Below are 17,752 nucleotides of genomic sequence, written 5' to 3' on the forward strand. Positions count from 1 at the left end.
TACAGAATATTTAAATTATTTCCTTCTACAAATAGTAATAAACATTTGAGGAAAAGCAAGATTTATTTAATTATTTATTATTTGTGTGTGTGTGTGTGTGTGTGTGTGTGTGTGTGTGAAGGAGACTGGTCCTGAGCTAACATCTGTTGCCAATCTTCCTCTTTTTGCTTGAGGAAAATTGTCCCTGAGCTAACATCTGTTCCAATCTTCCTCTATTTTGTCTGTGGCATGCCGCCACAGCATGGCTTGATGAGCAATGTGGAGGTCCACAGCCAGGATCCAAACCCATGAACCCCGGGCAGCCGAACCTGGGTGTGCAAATTTAACCACTACACCACCGGGCCAGCCCTGGCATCATTTATTTTGATACTAATTCTGTATATTCCATCTAAAGTTATCTATTTAAGCAGATTATAATTAATAAAAGAGAAAGCAAAAAATACATCAATGTCTATTTTAGATAAACTAAGTTAAATAATTTTATGGCATATTACAGTACTTCTAGGCGTTTGTAATAGGAAAATGCACACACATATTTTAAAATCTCATATATAGCTGTGATTAATTGTGACCCTTTCAAATAGCTTTATTTTACCTTCCTTTGTATACGGCAGGCTGTAATGAGAAGGATCTCAGTTAATCGCCATTTCAATTCTAGCAGCTACTATTGTTTGATCTTGGACAAATTACTTAACATCTTTTTAAAAATGCAATGCTACTGATTTTGTGGGTTGTTATGGAGATTGGAAATAATATATCTATACCAACTGGCACAGTCTTGGGCACTTACTTGATAATTAACACAGTAGAAAGCTCCTGTTACATCACAAAAGCTCTAATAAATTAAGAAAGGAAACATCAAGATGAAACTTGACAAATGGTTTGTTGACATGGTGGAGCCTCTGGGAAAATATAATGAAGGAAGTAACAGCAGCCATGTATTGTTGACTATGTACTGAGCCAGTGCACCAATGTCTTCACGTATATTAACTTTAATAATCTTCACAATAACTTAAAAACTAATTGTCTCTGTTTAACAAATAAATTTATGAAAGATATTGTCTATGCTTCCTTCATTTTATGTATTACTTATGTGAAATGGAAGTCTATGGGTCAATAATTATTGAACATAATTGTAATATATCCTTGGATATCACATTATTATATGGTTTTCCCTTAATTATTTTCTGTTGAATACGTATTTTCACCAATATTAAATAGAGATTGTCAAGATATAAAGTGGAAATATATTTTCCCTGTTAAACACTTCTATGATTCAAGTGACCTTTGCCTTATTTTAGCACTGACGGAGTGAGAGACGGAGGCCTACGTTCTGACAGTTTGATCATTCCTGTTTGGGAAGTCTGTTGGCTATGACTACCTTTTAAATTTTATGTTCCTTTATTATTATTATTTTGGCTTCCATCTGGACTACTTAAATAGTCGTCTTTCATCCCAAGCCACAAGTTAAAAATAGCCGCCATTGTTCTCCCAAACTTTGTATCCAGTGGCCCCCCTCTAAAATTTAAACACAGAACTAAATTTTGCAATTACTTTTATTTCTATTGAGAAATATTATCAGTCATAACACCACTCTAATTGTTTTAGTGTTACCAGTGACTTTCTGGAATGTCTGTTTTCTGAGTAAAACAAACATACTGTGTGGAAAAGGAAATTTTGCATGTCAATAGCATTTTGCAGTGCATTACTTACAAATACTTATTTAAATGCAGAATTATCATTTAAATTATGTTACTCAAATTTAAGTATATTTTCCATTTCATGTTTTGTGCACCTCTCAAATTTCATAACGTTGGTGCAGTATAAGCCACTTCAGTAAGTTCTGCTGTTTATAAGCTACCCAGTCTGTGGCATTTTGTTCTAACAGCCCGAACAGACTAAGACACTGTGGATGCCTGGTTGTAATCCACGTTAGCACAGGTGTATTTTAATTATCCCCCCATTAGAGCAGAGCCCTTATTCCTAAGGCATGATTTTACTTGTGGGGAATAGTGTTTCTGGTGTCTCGACTGAAAGCCTACTGTGTGCACCAAGGTCCCTGCAGAATGACTAGGAAGGAACTGCAACATTTCCCCAGTCCCGGGAGACCTCTGAAAACGCTTCAGTTCTCCTCATGTTTGCTGCTTGCCCTTCGAGCATCTCGCCCTGCTCACGGTCAGCTCAGGAACAGCCACAGGACCTAGGGCACATTCCACGCAGCTGTTTGGAGCCCTTCTCTCTATTTTTCTCCTCTAATATTGTGCCATCCAGACCGCAGCCACCTTCACAGCCCCAGACTCTGAACCCCACTTCTACGCTCAGGGAAACCAGTGCTCCCTGCCTGCCTCTACCTCCCCACAGCATTTTGAAAAATATCCTAGTGAGAAATTCTGGGTGAATGTGGACCTCGCTCCATATGCTCCCCTTCCCTTAAAATTCATATCACAGCCAGTTGCTTTCAAATATGTTTTCATACACTTTTCATACATTTTGCCCTGTTTTTATAACTGTTTACAGCAGTTGGGTATGCCTGATACCAGCTCTTTTTCTTGTTCAGAAACTACTAAGTTCTTGACATCTGCTTCAGCCACTCCCTAGTAAATCAGAAAATTCAATTAAATCTCTTTTTGGCTAAACAGCTGCCTCCACCTTTCTGTTACTGCTGCCGTCTAGATTACCATGATCTCTTCCGTGGATTCCTACACTGGCTTTCAAATCCTAGCTCCAGCTCCACGACATCCTCTCCATTGAACAGCGGTATTCTACAAGCACAATTTATATTATGTCACTCTCCAGGTGAAAACTTTTCAATAGCTTCTCATTAAACGTAGAATAAATATTTGAACTCCTCGCAATGACCTATAAAACGTGGGATGATGTCAGCTTTCTAAGTGGTTTTCTCTTCTCTTCCCTGTTCCTCGTTTATGCTTCAGCAACATCGATTTTTTTTTTTAATTTCCTGAACCTGCAAAGCTCTACCCAGAGCTATCCTTTGAAGAGTCTGTTTTTTATGATCATGACATTATGTTCATCATTCTTCCCCTGACTTCTTTCACTTGTTTTAGGTGACAACTCAAATGTCACTTCCTTGGTGAGGCATTCCCTGATGGCATAGAATTTTACCCTTAATCTCACATCAACCTGATCTTTTAATTCATGTCACATACCAAAATAGGATGTCCCCGTTTAGACAGGTATAGGCTTCTGTTTCACACCTGTTTTTTCTCCCAGAAGTAAGCATCACGAGGACAGACATCATGCTCTGTTTAATTTACCACTCTATGCCCAGTGCATCTACATGGGATGTGGCATATAATAGGTGTTAAATATTCCTTGAATTAATGAAGAAATATATCATATTTAACTTCAGAGAAAAAGAGTTTTCAAAATTAACATTTGGGGATTTAAAAAAGAATCAAAATTTTCAAAGAATCTTAGAGCATTGGAACTGAAGAAACCATCCAGATTACCTATCCCATCATGATGACGGAATCGCCCCTCTGATAGCATCGCCAGCACTTAAATCATTCCAGGGGGAGGGAACTCACTATTTCACAAGGAATTATAGTCTATTTTCAAAGAATTCCTGTTATTTAAAAAAATGTCTTTATCATTACATTTAAAATATTTTAAGCCTGATATTGAACTGTTTTACTTATAATCTTATAGAAATAGTTCTCTCATTTTTCCAAAGACTTCTGAAAACCATGATACATACATTTTCTTTCCTCTTGTGATTTCTTCTGAAATTCAAAGATACAGATCAAAATAAAAATTACTTTTACATTTCGTTGAATGTTAAAGAATGACATTCCATTTTGGATGCTTTATCATCATTGGAATTATTCAAGCTGTGAATTAGATCTGTATCATCATCCTTGTGTGCAGTTAATGACACATATTTGCATGAACTACAAATAAAGAAAATTTTGAATTTCAGCCAAAATGAAAGTAATATAGATTTTAAAAAACCAAGTTTATGGAAAGAAGGCAGTCTTCTTTTCTTTTAGCTAACATTAAGAAAGATATGTCAAATGTTTTAAGTCGTTATAGTGTTCACATTTGCCCATTTGTTATTATCATAAAAGAAATGAAAATCTTCCTGTGTGAATGTATACACTAGAGTAAATAGAGTACCTGTTTTGCATGAGAGGACATATGTAATGTGGAAAATTCGCTTACTCGCTTTAGCTCAGCATGTGTGTATGCACGTATATGTCACAGAATGGTAAGGACGATCAAATGAGAAAATATATTTGAAAGCATTTAAAAGAAATTTTAAGTGAATTGTCCTAATACTGCACATCGTAGCCATAAATAATTTTAAAGAACTGGTATTATTTAAAGAATATAAATAAAATGAAACACCACTCACAGGCACAGTTACTTTTATATGCATAAAGAAATTTGCAAAATTGAATTATTTTATTGTGGTCCTTTGGTCCCTGTTTCTGAATCATTTTTATTACCACTATTCTTTGAGATGTAGAGGTTTGCTTGCAGAGTGACCCACTTTCTCCTAGCTCTTCTTTGGGACTATATTCGACACCTCTAAAATTGCATTAACTTTTATGGGTCGCTCGGATATCACTCCATGGGTTATTGTTTCAGCACAATAAATTACAGTTTCCGAATTGCTGCCTATGGGCCATCATTAATCTAGGAAAATGGAAGTGTTTGGTGGTCTCATTACATATTTGATCCTTTTAAAATTCTGGCTGAATAAAAATAGAAACCAAATGTGATAAAACGGTTTAGACATTACACTAAAATCTAATAGGACAACTCATTTTTACATTCATATATAAAATGACTGCTGCCAGAAGAATATGTAAGCAATCCTTGTCAAAAGGATACTGTAAGATTATGCATTGATCATCTTTTCTTTGCTCTAAACATTGAGCTAAGAAATCAGACCTATTTTTAAAAAGTCATTAAGAAACAGGGGCATGTTCAGTGGCACAAACAGAACTCTTCATGGGCCAGAAACACAAAACGACAGTGTCACTGCGGCCAGGGGTTCGCCTGTCTCTGTGGGCCATGGGGCTTGGCAGTGTGACATGGACCCAAGTCGCTTCTTATAAAGCAGAGTGAGGGAAGGGGGAAAGACATTCACAACAACCACAGACGCCCCCAAATTCCCCATCAAATCAAAAGCTAAAATTGACCAAGAAAAAAAGAGGGAACACCCCCAAGTAACTTAAAAAGCATTTAGAAATAGAATATAACCAGAGTTATAGTTGACGTTTATAAAATACAAGTGAAGATTCTGAAAATTTTTAATCCATAAAAATTATAAATTTAGATATTTGAAATTCTCTAGAAAATAATTTCCAGTACTCCATAAAAAATAAAAAGGGAACCGGATAGAATAATTATTATTAAATACTTCACTTATGCATTAAATTCCCTATTCCTCCTTGAAACAAATAAACCAAGTGTTATAGCTGAGTTTTATAGCTATTTTATCAAAATCTGGAGAAACAGATAAAAAAATGTTATAGAGAAGTTCAAAAGAGCACATTTCCCAACACATTTTATGAGAGAGTAAAGTATTGAAACAAATTTGATGAAACTAGTCTAAGACAGGAGAATTATAGATTGATCTATGATTATGGGCACAAAAATCTTGTGATAATCTTGGCAAGTGGAATCTAGAAGTGTTATAAAATATTCATCAGGACCATATGGTGTTTATTCTCAGAATTCAACGAAGGTCCTCTATCAGAAATGTATTAATTTATTTCAACACTTCAACTGAGAAAAATGGTATCATTATTACATAACAATAATAAAACAATTTAAAATTATTAATTCTTATTCATGATCAAAACTGGAGACATAAAAGAATGTCCTTCACTACTTAGCATTTCTATCTGAAAATTATACAAATATCCTTCTGGTGAAACACCAAACCCCTCATCGAGTTCAGAAACAAACAAAAAACATCAAAGGTGACCAGCAAATTTGCTCTGCAGTGTCGTACCTCGGTAAAACAAGATTATATGATAAGCAAGAAAAAAAAGATGTAAATACTGGAAAAAGGAGACAATTTTGCTATTATACATAGGCAAAATGCATATCCAAGACAATGTACAGAACATTTATATAAAAAGAAAAGTTAAATAAATTTTCTCTGTAGAAGTTTAACAAACTAACTTATAAACACATGGAAAAATTCAAATAATTCCATATCTATTAATAAAAATTTTAAAAGATGTCTTTGAATAAATCAAATGTATGCAAAATTCCTTTTGCGAAGTTTACACAATTTTTTGTAGGTCCTGAAGGACCCTTGAATAAATAAGGGGCTATATTATTCATGGATAATATGTTATAATAACGATGTTACTTAATTCCAAACTAATCTTTAAATTTGTGTATTTCCAATCAGCATAGCCACAGAAATACGCATGAAACTTGTCATATTGTACTAAAATTCACATTGAGGAGAGGAAAGAAAGTAAAGTTTCAAGAATAGTTATGCTATTTTTGAAAGCATATTTTTAAAAAAGAGGTTACTTCAATCATCGTTAGATACAGACAGTCATTTAACACCACGATGATTAAGAATGCCTATCGGTTTCATGGATATTATGCCATGTTTACTGATATTGTGGAAAATTTTATATCAAGTAGAATGTGTTTAAGTTAATTCATAGAGAAACATCCTTTTAATAGTATTTTCTATTAAATAAAACTGAATACATCATAAGAATTCCTGTGACATTTTTCTAGGAACTTTTCTCTTAGCTATTTTAAAATTCACATTTGGAAACAAGGTCAGGCAATGAGTTTTATGTCTTCTGCCAGTTTATATTACCTTATAAATGACCTAATAACAGTAAGCATAACCAACTACCAAAATACCAATGGTCTTTTCAAATTTATTGTGGATGAAATGTTTTCACTGTTTTGATAAAATAATAATTATACGTACACATATGGTACATATATATATGCCTATATTTCTACCTATTTCCAGACTGTAACCCCCATGATGTCAAGGATATTGTTTGTCTTGCTCATTGCTTTGTGACCAACACCTAGAACAATATCCGGAACATACTCCACATATCAGAAACATTTTCTTGAATGAAAACTACTAGCTTTCCATTAAAACAATAAGGTAGATTCCCTTAATTTCATTCCATTTATTTAAAAACACTTTGTCATGGCAGCTGGATTAAAAAATTTTGTATTGAAAACATGTAAAAGAAGTCATTTGGCATATTTCCCATTTTTTAAACACAACTTCTTTGGAGGAGGACTGAATAAGACTTTTTATAGAGTAGAAGCAAGGCAATATTATTCTATGAGTCAGCTTGCCAATTTTTCTAGACTTGTAAATTAATGAATCTTTGAAAAATACACCATTCAGATTGAAAATATAGTATCTGCAAGGTCTACAGAAATAGATGTATGATCTTCGTTCTTTTGTTTCTGAGTCAAGAATCAAAATATTAATGTTACCATAGCCATATATTTAAGTTTTGGAGGCAAGGGTAATATTGTAATGGGAAAGTCTTGACATTTTAAAAGATGGAATTCAAAGACAACAAACATTCTAATTTTTTTTGATGTGTGGGTGTGTTTGCATTATGTATTAAAAAATAAGCTGATGGTCACCTCATATATTTATTTGCATTTAATATTTTGATTTATAATGTTTCTCCATAGACTTTCTCAGTCTTTTTCTTATTTTGATTTAGAAAAGACAAATTTCAATGTGAATGAGCAAATCTGCTTTTTCATGTTTTCTATACATTTCTGAATCTTTTCTTATTTCCATGAATGAGAAGATTATAAAATATACAAACACTCTATGATTGTTTAATTCTTCATGGTACAGGGGAAAAGGAAATTAAAACCAAATTTTATCAATCTCACGAATGAACACCCACATTGTGTGTTAAATCTTATCTAATTGCTATTTTATAGTATAGCCAAATAATTAATAATCACAGCTACGATGGAGCTACACTTTTCATAGCATTCTTAACACAGCTACCATTGCCCAGCCCCATGGCTGAGTAGTTAAGTTCGAGCGCTCCGCTTCAGTGGCCCAGGGTTCGCATCCTGGGCACAGACATGGCACCGCTCATTAGGCCATGTTGAGGTGGCGTCCCACATGCCACAACTAGAAGGATCCACAACTAAAAAATATATATATACACAACTATGTACTGGGGGGATTTGGAGAGAACAAAGCAGGAAAAAAAAAAAGATTAGCAACAATCGTTAGCTCAGATGCCAATCTTCAGAAAAAAACAAAAACACAGCTACCAGGAGTATTTTTAAATGTTCTATTTTCAGACTACAGAAATGTACACACACATGTAGTCACTACTTCTATTCTTTTAACATGTAAAAGTTAAGTATAATTTGTTGCGAAGTGAGAGATAGGAGGCAGGTAAAAAATCTTTATATATGTAATTACTATATAATTTATATTTCTATAGAAGAATTAATTTATCAGTCAGATTGTTGTCATATGTTATATGGTATTTAGTTATATCTTCTAAATACTGCTCTCTATGTTATTCTCATTGTTTTTCATAATATCTTAGCTCATTACTATATTTTTACATAGAAATGTGCTTCAGAATGTGCATTTGATCTTTTGAAAAAGTATCTCCCCATTGTTGTACCGATAGCAATTTCTAAAGATGAGAGACAGGGCCTTGAATTCAAGGATAAGTGTCTGGCCCTTCACAATAACCAGATTAAGCTAACTGAAAATTATGCAGGGTAATAAAACATTTAGATTCTATATAGCTTTTCAATTCTAATATCAAAAAAAACTATTTTCACTCAACTATATTCTATCCTTCTTTTTTTCCCAGCATCTATCCTTCTTTAAGGAATTTAGAATGTAGATTATTAAATTATAATCTATTATATTGTATAACATTTGTGACAATATTTTCATTACATTTGGTTTTCTTCTTAAAATGAAACTCTATAAATTTTTATTTTCCCAATAAATTCCACATATTCTCTGTACTTTGATAATGCCCTTTATGTGTAGGTTTCCATTTTTTCTTACCTTATTTAAATATTTTTTATAAGATATATTCTCCCTACCATATCTATGACTGTTCAATAACTTCAATTATAATTTAGATATTTCTATTAAAGTTCCCCTGAGTAGGAGTAAATACAGATCATGTCAATGAACTAAAATATTTCTGTTGATGATTTTTCCATTTTAAGTGATCTCCATTGTTGGCATATTTTCATGGTTTAATATTTAACTTTGGCATTTATACTACACAGATTCATATTTCTAACTTTTACATCAACAATAGGCACATTGGAGTTGGTGCTTAAGGAAAGTTCGAGTACAATAGTCATACAGCTCTTTACTTAAAAATTTGCAATATTATCTTAACATTATTATTGCCACATCTGTCAAGAACATTGTAGAACTCAAGCTGTAAAACTTACGTAGTCAGATGTGAGGACAAAAATATTGATTCAATCACAGATGATTTTCTAGTAGCACAGTTGATGTTCCATGTTTACTTCTGGTTATTAAATTTCGGCAATTACTCATTTCTATGACATATCTAATTGACAACCTCAAATAGCAAAAATTAATGTGACATGGCATTCAAATTTTAAGAACATGTCTTCCATTTTTAGAAATTGTCACTTTGAAAAGTGTTGATAGTAAGTAAAAGGAAAGTACTATAAATTTACAAATTTATAAATACATTTATAAATAAATAGTGGACCTACTTATATAGTAAATTTGCACATTTATGAACAGGAAGTTGATGACAGAGCTTGCATTTTTAACACTAAGTAAAAAAGAAAGATCTCAGCGATGTGTACAAAACCTGAATTTCCCCTTTCGTGGAAAATAATGATAAGCTCATAAATGGAAGTGATTTGTCATATAACTCCCACAAAATTGTATTTTATTCAGCTTATCACTTTTTATCTCTTTATGGAAAATGTCAGCTATATTACAATATTTGTGCCTCATCTGTGTATTATAGAATTGGTGGTGCAGAAACAAAGAAAGGAATGTGATGATGGGTGGGTGAGAAAAAGAGGGAAGGGAGGAAAAATTAGCTAAGCTCCTTTTATTTAACCTCTTTAAAATAGTAAAATAAAAAATTAAAATCCACTAATACTATTAAATCTTCTGCTATATTATACCTCATTCCATTAAATGTACCCGAACTCTATTCTTTTAAAGACACTTTTTAGCAATGTTGGCTTTATTTATTAGATTTATTAAAGTAAGTCTATTACTTCTGGGTGCATAAAAATAAATGCTTTCATCCATTTAAATCATATAGTCAAAGATTAAATGCAGTCACAGAATGTAAAATTTAGGGTTTTTCTATAGAATCTAAAATCTAGTGTATACTTTATTAATTTAAAAATATTAAATAAAGAAATATTTGAAATGTTGACTCAGCATTAATAAAATTTGCAGACGTAATTTCACAGATCCAAGAATTCCTACAAATATTTTCAATGAAGGGCCAGTGAGTGTCAGGTGGATTTTATTAGCACTATATTTGAAGATCTGATTAACAGTGGTTAGGATACTAAGAGACTTTATCACATTAGGATATTAAAAGTTATGGATGGCCAGTTGATGTTTCTATTTAATTTCTGAAATTCGTTACTAATTAGTCATATATTGGAGAAACTTATTTAGATAGGATTCAATGCAAAGTATGTATAGATACTTTGCTTCTTGTAAAAATATTATATTTTATTACTAATTTGTTCATTAAGTGGCAAAATTGGGATTCACCTTCAGGTGGCCTGACTCTGGAGTCCATACTCATAATGTCTTGATGTCTATTCTCTATCACCTCTCTCTGGACAGACAGACACACACACACTCTCTCTCTGTCTCTCTCTCCCTCTCTCTCTCATAGTCTCGTACATATGCTAAATATATACCTATATGCTAAATACATGATGATGAATATATTATAATCACAATTATGATGTCTGTGCAGATTTGAGCCACCCTTTTTTCACTAAAATTATGTTTTGCTATTTAAAAATATTTTTAAACACCATTTTAATGGTTCATAATATTCTAAGGTATACATATACTATTATTTGAAGTTATTCTCCTATTGTTAAACATTTTTTCTGCTTTAAAATCTTTAAATATTATTAGTACTATTGCAATAAACATCTGTGTGTATACACTTGTGTTCTAATTTCTCATTATTAACTTAAGAGACACTCCTGGAAAAATGAAAATTCTGCTTGGAAGGATGAAACAGCTAATAAATTATGGCACATATTATCAATAGTCTCTCAAGAAAAAGTGTCTTAATTTCCACTGAGATTAGGGCATTAGCCTTTGGTCTATCATATGGCATTCTCAAATAAACAAATACGTAATTGGCACCTTCTCTGTGGCAGACATTGTACTCTAACGAGGTCACGGACATTTGAGTATAACTGTGAGTGTGTGTATAGGGGGGCAGGGCAGCAAAAAAGGGATGCAAATTGAACAAAATTATCTGCTATTTTGAACTCTCAACAGGAAACATCAGGATACTGTATCGACTGTAGTGGGATGATTGGGGCTACTTTATGGCCTCTACGACTTGTCATAATCTAAAGACTATCATGGCTGAGAGCTATAGTTTGACCAGAAAATCTAAAGTGCTTCTAAATATTGTAAAGGGCTTCTATAAAGCCCTTCCAAGGATCTTTGTTTGGATAGGAGAAATTTCCTCTCCTACCAATAATTTGATAAATGTAGACTGCCCACTGAGATCGTCCTAGTTTCACTGCGAATTTTGTTCTTCCATCAATCATTCAGTTTCACTGGAGGACAAGCCTAAACTCATTAGATACTATTCAACCTCTCTTGCTTTTATTTTCTTCCCCTTCACTTTCTTCCCCTGTGCTTGGGTTCTTGCTAAAATATTCTACTGCTTTTCATTTTTAAATCTTTTCCACACCGCGGATAGTTTATGTATCTTGTGGTCTTACTCCAAATGATCATTGCGGTAGGTTTGCTGAGGACAAGAAGGACCAGAGGCTAACCCGACCTTTGTAGCTTACTGCATTCTTATTTCTTCCAGCAGAGCCTCAGGGCCAGCTGGATTTGTAGAGATGTACTTACATAATTCTGATTTAATTTTTCTTAGGGGAAATTATGCAAGTTCAGGAGCTCTACACCCTTTTACTGAAATAATTATTTTCAAATCCCCTGAAAGTGGTTACATAATTCAAGGGGAGTAAAACATTCATTGTGGGGCTAGTAAAATGTCCACCACAAAAATTCTTCGAAAAGTGATGTTTAATTTTTTTAATATGCTGCTTCTTCTGTAAAGGGAAATGGTGTTTATGTTCAGAATTATGAAGCAAGAAACTATTCTCGATACTTCCATATTAAGCTGGAAAAGGATATATGTGCTTTATCTATTTCCTTAAGTATACTATTGCAGTTTGACATTCTGATAGCTTTTGATTATGGGTGAGATCAACATATTTTAATTTCTTCAGAAGACAAGCTCCCATCTGTAAGGAAATTACATTGTGTCATGACTGAGCATAAAGAAATTATTTTTCAGGGAGGCAGAGAAAAAGAGAGAGAGAGGGAGGGAGAGAGAGAGAACCACAGAACTACAAAAAGAATCCAAGCCGTCTGAATCAAACCAAAGGAAAGGGTGCCTCGTGGGTGTCCCACTAGGACACAGGATCTCACTGTTAATGTTTATAAACTCATTTACTCAATCGTCCAGAATCAGTCATGTTATTACTCAGCTTTTTCCTAGTAATATTGTCTTTGTCTAAAACATATAGGCTTAACACAAGAAATGTTTAAAGATCTTAACATTTCTCGAATCAACAGATACTACTTACTTAGAGTATTAAAAAAAATCCTAGTAACAAGATAAATAAGTTTTTCTTCAATCTAAAGTGAAGATGAAAACTAATTTTAAAAAGTTAGTATCATTAAAAATGTACATTTTTCCCTTGTTTTTGTTTGTTTCTATCCTGGGGTGATGGGGGGCACCAGCTAACACGAATTATATTGCATCCCATTTTCCATCTGCTTTTATTCCTGAAAATACATTTAGTCACCCCTCTAGATCTGTCTTCGTCTGTTCGGGCTCTTATAACAAATTACCACAGACTAGGTGGCTTATAAACAAAAAAATCTTTGTTACAGTTTTGGAGGCTGGAAGTCTGAGATCAGAATGCCAGCACCATGTGGAAAGGGCCCTCTTACCATGGCAGAGTTTTGTCTTTGTATCTCACGGTGGTGGAAGGGGCTAGGGAGCTCTCTGGCTGGGGTATCTTATGAGAGCACTGATCCTACTCACAAGGACTCTGCCCTCATGACCTAATGAGCTCCCGAAGGCCCCGCCTTCTAACACTATCACATTGGGCCTTAGGATTCCAACCTGTGATTTTGGGGAGACACCATAGCAGTATCCTCCCTAGATCCCTGCCTCTTTGCTCTCCTGCTGTCTCTCCTGGCAGCACCAGCATCAAGCAGAGTAGTATCACAAGGCTGCCCAGTGCTGTTTAAGGCATTTAAGGGTTTGGTTAGATGTAAGTAGCATTTGATAGAGGTTGAGATGCCAGAATTGTAGCTGAGCAGACTCCTGCTATGTTCTGACACTACTGCCTCAGCAGCTCTGCATTTCTTCTAGCAATGCAGCAAGAAGCCACTGCAGCTCTGACAGAGTGCCCTGGCCCAACTTCTCACTCCTCCTTTACTCCTGTCTTTATGATGCATTCATAAATTCAAGTAATCTGGCTGTATGCATAAGATTATTCTTCGTTCTGACACATGATTTTAGACACAGCTAAAATCCAAAGTTAGGTACATTTATCCACAAAATATACAATTATGAATTAATATATTCAGTAATGTCTTTTAGGTTATTTGTGTGAGATTTGCTGTCAGAGAATATTTTCTAGATGGAGATAACCGTTGTTCCTGTGACCACTTATATGCTAAAGCTACAGTGAAATTCAGTTTTTCCTTGACTCATGAAGGCAATAGAGGAAAGAAATGATATTTTTGTCTATTACTAATGTTTTGGCTTCCTGTGTATGTTAATGGTCATTTTTCTTTTTCTTATTTTAGATGATGCCTTCGCCTGTAAGACAGTCATCCTGCAAAGTTTAAAAGTGGAATAGAAAAGCTTAAATTCTGTTCATTTTGATTGTTACCTGGCTGTCATTGTCTGCCCTATGGAATTGTTACCTTCCTACATTCACTATTTTGTAAATCATGCGTGTCAAATAACGTTCTTCTATGCAAATATTTTACTCTTTTCAGCCAACCTAAGCATTTAGGTGAAGTTTTGATCAATTACATGAGAGTTTTTCTAACTGTGTGTTTAATGATTTATGTTAGTGTCTCAATAATGAACTTTATTGTTACTATTTTATCTTGTTTTCTATCTTATTTTATGTAGGGTTCCATGGTTCTCTCGTATTTAATTATTCTAACCATTTTATTCTGCTCACGAAAGCAGATATTGTCTATTTCATATGGTATATCACATTTATATTTAAATGATTTTACATCTGTTCTCATATTGCTTTAAAAGCAGAATACGGTTAACTCTGTGTTTGATTTTATATATGTATATTGTTTAATCAATGGATAATATGGTTTCCATTTCTCTGCCTTCCCCCTGGATCACAGGATGCTGAGTTGAACTGACCCAGAGGTGTTTCTGGAAGTCGTGTCCAGCTACACATGCCAAATATAAACATAAAACTCACTGTATACTTATAATATTCTACAAGAAAGACTCACAAAAATCTTATTTATAAGTCAAGGTTTGGGAACAGAGTTTCATACTAGGAATTTGCCTGGTGACTAAGTTAGTCCTCTGTGTGCTTTTCACACGGGTCATAACTATGAAATGTCCATGCAGCAAGTTGACCTCATCATATAACTTTGCAACGGATTATTTTAAATAACTACCCTTATTTAATTCTTTCTGTGTGCTGTCCACTGAACTCGGTGGGTTTCATGGGGAGGGGTTATTATTGATGTTATGTAGACACACAAATTGAAGTACATACGTTTTGGAACTTGTCTGTTTATAGATGGGTAGAACGTAGCTGGGCTGACTTTCAAGCTCATGTCTGCTGGATCCTACAGCCCATTTTCTATCCACTTGTTACATTAAATCCTGGGCTCTTGGATAAAGATTGCTATATTTGGAGGAGAATAGTGGGAAGTCTGCTGCTCAATTTTATTTTCATCAGAGATGCCCCTACGACATGGTAACCATTGAATTCAGTAAATCTACTTCTGCTTCAGAATATTTTATAGTTATTGCAAATACTTTGTCATAACTTTTGGTGAGAATTATACTTGGGATCTTAGCTGTGATTTTGTTTTTATTTTGCTTTTAAACCTATAAAATTTTCATTTAACATTTAACTATACAAAATTTATACAGTCTTTCAGCACTAAGATTGCATAATTACTTCTGGCTTGAAATTTTAACTATTGCAATATACGTAGCATAGATTTCATTTTCACGATTAGGGATTATAATAAATGGTATTTTATCATCCTTTACATTGTTAATCCTTGGTGTTTTATATTAATTTATACCACATTTAATTTTATTTTTGAAATTTCACGTTCTTTAGTATTTTTATATATGATCTTTTAAAAACATGGGGTTTTATCAAGGAAATTACATTAAAGGGAAATTTTTTAATAGAACTTAGCAAAAAATATTAAATTTATATTCAGTTTACATTCTGCTTAAGTGTTTTCTTACAGAAGAAATTTTTGAAATCAGTGTATTTTTGTCCAGATAGAGAAGTTTGGGATTATTGTTGATAAAAAATTATGAGTAACTTTATTATTTACAGCATTATTTGTCATTTTTTAAGGAACATAAACCAAAGATTGCCTTGTTTATTCAAAATTGGACAAACTGACATTTTTTTCTGCAGGGGTATGATAGTAAAATATATATCAACATTCTTTTCCATTGGCAAAATATATGTCCTCTCTTCCCTATGGCAAACAGTGACCTGCTATTTTTGATACCAACGTGAAGTCTCTCTCCATGTTATCAGCACCCTCACATACATTAAAAAACAAAAACTCGGAAAGGTGGACATTTTTTTTCTGTAAAGATGGGCACCTGGGCTAACAATTGTTGCCAATCTTCTTTTTTTTTTCTGCTTTATCTCCCCAACCCCCCCACCCCCCCCCCCGCCCCGCTCCCCCCACTGTACACAGCTGTATATCTTAGTTGCAGGTCCTTCCAGTTGTGGGATGTGGGACGCTGCCTCAACGTGGCCTGACGAGCGGTGCCATGTCCGCGCCCAGGATCCGAACCCTGGGCTGCCGCAGCAGAGCACGCAAACCCAACCACTTGGCCACGGAGCTGGCCGCATGAAAGGTGGACATTTTTAAGCCACCATTTCACACTCACTTCTGTTTGGAAATGGTAAAAATTATTAACAGTTAAATTATTTGGGTAATATTAGGATTTCATTAAGCTTCTGGTTCTGTGACATACTGTCTCTAAGCACTCTTAGTGATGACCAAGACATTCTTAACCACATTTATTCTTCCCCCAGAAAAGACATAATGGGACTTTGCAGGATGGTGTTTTATGTATATCATATGTGACCATTCTAAGGGTCATATTTCCAAAAAAATAATTTTATAGAGTCATAGTCTTTATGCTCATAAAACCTAAATAAAACATAAAATAAAAACTCCAGGGGCCAGCCCCGTGGCCCACTGGTTAAGTTCGCATGCTCCACTTCAGAGTCCCAGAGTTTTGCTGGTTCAGATCCTAGGCATGGACATAGCACTGCTTATCAAGCCATGCTGAGGTGGCGTCCCACATGCCACAACTAGAAGGACCCACAGCTAAAGTATACAACTAGGTACTGGGAGGATTTGGGGAGAAAAAGGAAGATTGGCAACAGTTGTTAGCTCTGGTGCCAATCTTTAAAAAATTTTTAAAAATTAAAAAAAACTCTAAAGATTGTCCTAATAGTCTCACAACTGTACCACATTTTCTCTACTAAACTAAGGACGTACACCAAGCATAGATTAGAGAGTCCAACACATCTGGTTTATTATTTACGAGATGTGTGACTTGGAGAAGTGGATCTTAGCTCCTGCGTCCGTATCTATAACATGGATAGCATATCCACTACATCGAATTATTGAGAGTGAAATACATAAAAATGTATAAAATTTAGCATAATTGCTAGGACATTGTAAGAACCCAATAAATTTTAGTTTGCTATTATTCTGAGGACAAGGACAACTCATATATCTCAGCCAAGAGCTGGTAAAAATATTTGATCTATTTTACGTAGTTACGATAGATAATGGCTTTTAAGGTTTTGACTTTTGGAATTTTCCCAAATAAATGTATTTTAAAGCATTCATGGTCTCTTATTGAATTTAATCCTATATTTATAAAACAATGTTTCTGTTTTTAAAATCAACTACCTATAGTGATCGGGCCAAACCATCGACTTATATGTGCAGGTTTAATTCTTAATTCTATAAATAAAGAAACATACAAGGAGATAATTAACATGAAATAGAACTCTTACTTACATGATTCATATAGCCAAGAGATATGTAAGCCTTCTATATCTACAAAAAAATCAGCATAGGTGACATAAGACGGTAAAGAATTAAAATCTAATTTGCATGAGCATTCTGTCCCCAGCTACTGTGTAAGCCATTATAGCTTTTCACAGCAGAAAACCTAAAAGTATGAAA

The 17,752-nt window shown here is 34.0% G+C and overlaps 1 protein-coding gene across 4 annotated transcripts in view; it reads left to right on the forward strand.

Moving 5' to 3' along the window:
• Nucleotides 1-17,405, forward strand: part of CCDC102B (coiled-coil domain containing 102B) — a 281,402-nt gene extending 263,997 nt beyond the window's left edge. For 3 of the 4 annotated variants that reach the window (XR_011542096.1, XR_011542095.1, XM_070627845.1), the window contains one exon: nucleotides 14,102-15,559. Coding sequence is in view for 2 of the 4 variants with exons in the window: in XM_070627845.1 (XP_070483946.1) it covers nucleotides 14,102-14,105 (4 nt within the window). In the remaining 2 variants the exon portion in view is untranslated. Of the gene's footprint in view, nucleotides 1-14,101 lie in introns of all 4 variants that reach the window. The other variant, XM_070627846.1, reaches the window with a different exon arrangement.
• The last annotated feature ends 347 nt before the right edge of the window (nucleotides 17,406-17,752 follow it).

Source organism: Equus przewalskii, chromosome 7 (assembly GCF_037783145.1).
Source record: "Equus przewalskii isolate Varuska chromosome 7, EquPr2, whole genome shotgun sequence".
In the NCBI taxonomy this organism is placed as follows: domain Eukaryota; kingdom Metazoa; phylum Chordata; class Mammalia; order Perissodactyla; family Equidae; genus Equus; species Equus przewalskii.